This window comes from Aulonocara sp. 'chitande type north' Nkhata Bay, linkage group LG16 (assembly GCF_057382095.1).
Source record: "Aulonocara sp. 'chitande type north' Nkhata Bay isolate Kocher_YH1m ecotype deep benthic linkage group LG16, A_spYH_male_GT1.1, whole genome shotgun sequence".
Taxonomy (NCBI): Eukaryota; Metazoa; Chordata; class Actinopteri; order Cichliformes; family Cichlidae; genus Aulonocara; species Aulonocara sp. 'chitande type north' Nkhata Bay.
In genome coordinates this window covers 22,887,306-22,894,569 of record NC_141359.1, presented here as the reverse complement: position 1 = coordinate 22,894,569, position 7,264 = coordinate 22,887,306, and the positions used below count along the sequence as shown (strand labels likewise).

Sequence of the window (7,264 nt, the reverse complement as noted above, 5' to 3'; positions counted from 1 at the left end):
AGTCTGTCAAATGGAATAAATTCTGTTCCCTCTAATATATGTTCTAAGTATTTAATTCCTTTACAACTCAATTCTGGGAAATTAATCATATTATTGTTTTGTAATATGTCAGGGTTATTCCAGATAGGTGTACGTTTGCATGGGATTAATGAAGACTCCGTTATTTTTAGAAACTCCCACCATGCTGTTAGAGAAAAGCTGATGTTGATACTTTTAAAGCATTCATGTCTTTTGATGTTTGAGCTAATAAATGGTAGGTCTGAAATCTCTAGATCCTTGCATAGTGCCTGTTCAACATCTAGCCAGGGCTCAACTAAGAAGGTATGTTTTAACCATTCTGAGATGAACTGAAGCCTGTTGGCTAAGAAGTATTGGTGAAAATTAGGCAGATCTAATCCTCCTCTATCCTTGGTTCTTTGTAGCGTTTTTAAGCTAATACGCGGGGGTTTATCTTTCCAAAGGAATTTGGAAATATATGAATCCAGAGATCTGAACCAATCTTGTGATGGTTTGTTAGGGATCATCAAAAATAAGTAATTTATTTTTGGCAAGATCATCATTTTTATAGTGGCGACCCTTCCCATGAGTGATATGGGTAAAGATTTCCATCTAGTCAGATCGCCTTCTACTTTCTTTAGAAGTGGGATATGGTTTAATTTAGTTAAGTCTGAAAGCTTAGGAGAAACATTAATACCTAAATATTTAATATTTCCGGATTGCAGTGGGGCAGAGGAAGAATTATGGAAGGAGCAGTTAATGGGGAGAACTGTAGATTTTGGCCAGTTAATTGAATAATCTGAAACTCTTGAAAACCAGTTTATTAAAGTAATTACCTCAGAGAGGTTGGTTTGTGTGTTTTGCAGAAAAAGCAACACATCATCCGCATAGAGACTGATTTTATGTTCTATGTTCTTACATTTTATGCCCTTAATTGTTGTAGCCTGTCTAAATGCTGCTGCTAGAGGTTCGATAAAAATTGCAAAAAGTGAAGGGGAGAGTGGGCATCCCTGTCTGGTGCCCCTCAGGAGACAGAAGCTGGAGGATGTCTGGTCATTTGTTCTGATACGAGCCGTTGGGGAATTGTATAATATTCTTATCCAGTTTATGAAAGAGTTTCCAAAACCAAATTTGTGTAAAGTTGCGAATAAAAATTTCCAATTAACTCTGTCAAATGCTTTTTCTGCATCTAGAGATAATATTATGGTTTCGATGTTTTTATCGTATGAGTAGTCTATTAAATTAAGTAATCTACGAGTGTTTGTTGAGGAGTGCCGACCTTTTATGAAACCAGTTTGGTCAGGATGAATTAAGAGGGGGGTCATTTTCTCTAATCTCTTTGAGAGAGCTTTGCAGATTATTTTAAGGTCTACATTTAAAAGAGAAATTGGACGATAGCTTGAGGGAAATAAAGGGTCTTTGCCTGGTTTTAGCAGGAGACTAATGTTGGCAGAATTCATATTTGGTGGTAGTCTGCCCTTTTCCTCGATTTCCTGCAACATGCTGTGGAATACTGGTGCCAAAATTGTCCAGAATTCTTTGTAGAATTCTGCAGGGAAGCCGTCTGGACCTGGAGCCTTATTATTGGGCATACTTATCAGGGCTTCCTGGAGTTCACTTGGCGTCAGTGGCGAATCCAGTTCCATTGCTTGACTGTCTAGTAATTTTGGAAGAGTTACGTTGTCAAGAAACAGATCAATTTCATTTTTAGATGGGTTTATTTGTGGTGAGTATAAAGTTTCATAGAAGTCCCTAAAAATGTTGTTTATTCTTCCAGGATCATATATTGTGTTCCCCGATAAATCTTTAGCAGCACATATAGTTATTTTTTATTTATTTATTTTTAGCTGGTTTGCTAGAAATCGACCTGATTTGTTACTGTGTTCAAAATTCTGCAAGCGAAGTCTTTGTATAAGGAATTGTGTTTTTTTATTAATAGTTTCATTTAATTCTAGTTTTGTTTTGCATATTTTGTTCAATGTTTCCTGATCTTGGTGGGACGCGTAGGCTTCTTCTAGTGATTTGATGTTTTTTTCTAATTCCTGAATATTTTTGTTTTCTTCTTTCTTTTTGTGTGATGAGAAAGAAATTATTTTACCTCTCATCACAGCTTTCCCTGCTTCCCATAGAACAGAAGCAGATATTCCGGGAGTGTCATTAAAGTCTAAATATGAAGTCCATTCCTTTTTAAAGTATTTAATAAAGTCTTCATCTTTAAGTAGTGATATATTAAATCTCCAGTTTTTACTTGGCGTAGTATTATTCTTGTGCATTAGTGTTAAAGATACAGGAGCATGATCGCTGACAGCTATAGGATGAATCTCAGTGTCTGAAATGTCACACAGCAGTGAGCTGCTGACCAAAAGATAATCCAGACGAGAGTAAGAGTGATGAACATGCGAGAAAAAAGTATATTCCTTACTGGTGGGGTGAAGAGAGCGCCATGCATCGCAAAGACCAAAGTCGTTCATATACTGTTTGATTATATTTGTGGACTGCCAATTACGCTGAGTTCCTGTTGTGTTGAGCCTATCCATTTCTTCATTTAGTCCAAGGTTGAGGTCACCGCCAAGAATGAGTGTGCAATCAAGGTGTTCAGAGAGTGCACTAAAAAAACCGTGGAAGAATGAGGGTTCATCAACATTTGGACCATATATACTAACAATACATAGTTTTTTGTTCAATATTGATAGTTTAATAATTAGAAATCTACCCTCTGGATCTATAACTGTATCGAGTACTGTAAAATTAACATTTTTATGTATTAAAATTGCTACTCCCCGTTGTCTAGAATTATAACCGGCTGCAAACACGTTAGGAAACTCAGGTGTTTTAAGTTCATTTAAACCTGTAACACAAAGGAATTCTGATGCAACTGTGGTGTCACACAGTGTACCAACACCCGACTGAGTGACTTTAAGGCATTTTTCCCTCCTTTAATCTGTCCCTCATCTGTAGCTGTCGTGACAGGTTATATATTCTTTTCCAAACAATCACTGACTCAAAGGTCACATAACATCCCTTTGACCAACAATTGCATCCCTGTCCATAAAACACGGCACCAGTCCGTCTGTCGTGAACTCAGAGCTGCTTAAGCCTTGTTTTAGCTTGATACCACAGGGTGGCCACCTTGCTTTGAGCAATATGGAAATACAGGTAACAGTCAGATGAAGAATTTTGCTCAAGTGAAGTAAATTAACTCTACGTCATTCACACCTAAGGGCTAGAAAAAACTCTTCTGGTGGACAAACCTATTCTCGGAGGAGAAGCAAGCAGAGAACGGTTCATACGAGACACAATAAGAGAGATTATGGAAAAAGTGCAAAATACAACTTGTGGATCTTGGTGTTTTGAGCACTGCAGGCCTCCGGTAAGGAAACCTTATTAGCTTTTTATTAGAAATAGAACTGACATCTGTGACATTTTAATAAAGCTGTCGACTAAGGAAAACCTAAAGCTTTCCAGGGATGTTTCTCTTGTCCTGGCTCAGTGTGTGTGTCACTTCTTACTTTGCTTACTCTGAACTTTCAGGGACAAAGCACCTGCAGCACACCAACCTCTGCTACACTCAGCCGTCCCCTGAGATTTGGAGCCGTGGTTGTCATTGTTGGTGCAGTTTTAATGTTGTGTGCATCCGTGGCTACTCTCTATCTGCAGAAGGGGAGCGATAAAAATGTAAGCGTTGAAAAAAAGGTAGTTATTGCATTGCCCCTTCAATAACAAATATCTGTGAGTGAATGTGACAGGGATGCTTTTGGTGAGGAGCACGCCGCGAGTACTTTTCAGAATCCTTTAATGATGGAAATTTAAATGGGCATGGTTGTTTTCAGCTCTGTGATATGTATATTAATCTCTTGGAAGCGCCGTCAACAACCATCACAATTCGGACTGTAAAAATGCATCTTTAATTTTGTTTGCAACACATAGAAACTACATAAATTGATCCTGGAATTCATTTCCATCTTATAAGAAATAGTGTAATGTTTATTTGTGTACTAATGAGCTCACCTGTAGGGCAAACATCCCCATCAAGGTCTGTAACAGCATCTCCTGTGGTGCTTTACTCAAATTCTCAGTGTGGTAAAACTACAGAGGATTTTGTGACTGATGACTGTGCTGGGGAATAACACAAGCAACGTGAAGCTTGTTTTCTATCTCTCTTCTCTCGTGTTCGCTACTGTGTCATTTACATAACTCGACTAATCAGTCATTTTAACATCCCACTTTGAATGCTGCCAGGTTTATAATGTTCATTACAGTATGAACATCAACGGGGAGGTGAGGGAGGGCTCCATGGAAATTGATTCTGACAACAATCTTGAGAGATTTAAAACCGGGAGTGGAGCTGAGGAAGCTGTGGAAATTCATGACTTTCAAATTGTGAGTAAGTTTGTCCTTGTTCTCGCTTCCCAAGGTAGCTCAGCTGAGACCTTCTGTGTGCTTAGCAAAGTCGCAAAGCCTTGAGTGTAAACATGGCATCTCTGTGATTTGGTGCAGGGAGTGACTGGAATCCGCTTCTTTGGAGGAGACAAGTGCTATATAAAATCCCAAATCAAAGCCAAACTTCCTCCCATGGGAGCTCACGACAAAGAGATGGTGATGTTTGACCTGGTACGTGCAAACTACTTGATACAGACCGTTGTATATTGAAAAGAAAAAAAAGGAGAGAGATTACAGCTTAAATTTCTTTTTCCTTCAAAGTAATTCAAGGACATTGTCTGTCTTTTTTTCGCCCTCTGTCAGACAGATGAATTAATGCCAGTGAGCTTTGATGAGGAGTTCCTTATTTGGGTTGCAGCAGAGCAGCCGCTGAAGGACACCAGGTTTCTGAGCAAGAAAATTCTGGATCTTTGTGGGGAGCTTCCCATTTACTGGCTCAGACCGACATATCTAAAAGGTTTCCTTCTGTTCTGTTTAGTTGCTGTACACAGCATCATAATCTAGGAAGACTGGCCTTCGATCAATCTGCATGTTGCTCATTGCTTATTAAAACCTTAGTTATGTTTGCCCTGCTTATCTGCTGACACACTTGTAAAATTTACAGTCTTGTCTTAGAAGTTGGAAAAGCACTCGAACATCTTGAACATACACCACATTCAGAGCCCAACACCAAAAAAAGACTCGCAGAGTCTTGTATTAAAAAAGAATGATCTTGAAATATGCAAGACTGCTTGATATCACTGCTGCTAATTTAATTATTCAAGACATCTGAGACAGCTCCAGCTATGTAGGATTGAGCTCTGAGGACATGTATGGCTTCCTGTGTATGTTGACCCAATACTCTTGCCTCTTGCGACTGCTCTAACAGATGGGGAGAGGAAAAAGAGAGACACGCATCGAGCCAAGCGGCAGTTTAACATGGAGGAGGTTGAGGCAGCTGCCGAGGAGGGGGACCTGGTGAGTCACGCAGAGAATGACACCTCCAGAGTTGTGGAAGAAGAGGAGGAGGGGGCGCAGTCAGCTGTGGGGTCAGCAGACAACCCCGAAAACCCCTATCAAGTGAGTCTCTTCATCCACAGTGCTGTTTATGGTAAACAAGTCTCAAGAGTTGGTGAATTTTTGATCAAGAAGCTTATATAGAGCCTTGAAGCAACCCTTTAAGGCTCATTATGAATTTACGTCACTCTGTTTTGTCAACACTTTAATAGAGGACTACATCAGGACTCTGAAGATGGCAGCCTTGTTAAATGTATTTTCACACTGATAGAAGTTCAAGGCGTGGAAATGTGTTTAAGTGGTTCCTGTATTTCTGCTGGCTGTAGGAGGTACATACTTACTGCTGCTGTTGTTAAGGTGTCATACTGGCAGCTGTAATTACAGGTCACTTGGGTAATATCTGCCGTTCCAACTTGATGAACTTATGAACTGAAGTGAAAACTCCCACCGGTTATAAAAATTCATGCTGCCTTCAAGAACTGCAGTCACATACTTGAGAGGATGAGAAGTTCTTCAAAACATTTGAATTGCAAATGAATATTAAAAAAATATATATATTTTTTTTTTTTTTCTTAAACACGATTGCTATTAAAAATCAACATTGGTTCCTTTAAATGCAGCGCAGCAGAGGGGCCGGAGAGGAAAGCGCCCTGACCTTTGACACCATGTTAGACCACCAGGGGATCTGCTGCTCCGAATGCCAACGCAGCTACACTCACTGCCAGAAAGTGTGTGAGCCTCTGCGGGGCTACTGGCCTTGGCCTTACAACTACAGAGGGTGCCAGGTAGCTTGTCGAGTCATCATGCCTTGTCGCTGGTGGGTGGCACGCATTTTTGGAGTTGTGTAAAAGAACACACAACATATGTGAGCAAATGTGTGTGCACATGTGTGCTTTGCAGCTCAGCTTCTTTTTCAGATCTGCACACAAATATCAGATTTCTCTTTTTATTAGCATCTACCAGAAAGCTATGCCTGCTAGCGTGATATGCAAAGTGTTTCAATGTGACCATTTTTATTGTAGCATATATACCATCACCAGCCACTTTATTAGGTACACCTTACTAGTACATGGTTGACCCTTCTTTTGCCCTCAGAGGTGCCTTAATTCTTCATGGCATAGATTCCTAAAATATTTTTGGTCATATTGACATGACAACATCATACAGTTTGTGCAGATTTGTTGGCTGCACATCCGTGATCCCTTCTGTTACACCACATCCCAAAGTTGCTCTATTGCATTGAGATTTGGTAACTGTGGAGACCATTTGAGTAAACGTACTGTTCAGTTAAAAAAAAAAAAAGAAAACATATTGAGATGATTTTAACCTTGCGACATTGGGTGTTATACTATTGGAAGCAGCTATTAAAAGATAAAGAAAGATAAAGATAAAGAGATTGGCATTTAAAGACCAGGTAGGCTCTGGTCTTTAATTGATCAGTTAAGCTCATTTGATACTACAGGGCCCAAAGTGTGTGAAAAAAACATCCCCCACACCATTACATCACCAGCAGCAACAGCCTGAACCATTGATTCAAGGCAATATAGATCCATGCTTTCATGTGTGCTTACACCTGACCCTATGATCCGAATGTATCAGCAGAAACAGAGACTCAGGTTGTGCATTTTCACCCAGAGAATTGATGCTCACTGGACATTTTCGCTTTTAAAAAAAAAATCCCTTCTCTGTAAATCCTAAAGATGATTGTGTAGGAAATTCCCAGTAGATCAACAGTTCCAGCCAACCTGTAACCAGCAACCATACCACATTCAAAGTCACTGCTCAGTTTAAACTTCATCAGGTCATCTTGACCATTGTTGCCATACTATTG

At 39.7% G+C, this 7,264-nt stretch overlaps 1 protein-coding gene across 1 annotated transcript; it reads left to right on the top strand.

Annotated features, from left to right (window-relative positions):
* The first annotated feature begins 3,307 nt into the window (after positions 1 to 3,307).
* On the top strand, positions 3,308 to 6,297 carry cnmd (chondromodulin). Its single transcript, XM_086267176.1, has 7 exons — positions 3,308 to 3,367; positions 3,529 to 3,672; positions 4,237 to 4,377; positions 4,495 to 4,608; positions 4,741 to 4,894; positions 5,306 to 5,496; positions 6,054 to 6,297. The coding sequence occupies exons 1-7, from the start codon at positions 3,308 to 3,310 to the stop codon at positions 6,279 to 6,281; spliced, it is 1,032 nt and encodes a 343-aa protein (XP_086123302.1). The 3' UTR covers positions 6,282 to 6,297.
* The last annotated feature ends 967 nt before the right edge of the window (positions 6,298 to 7,264 follow it).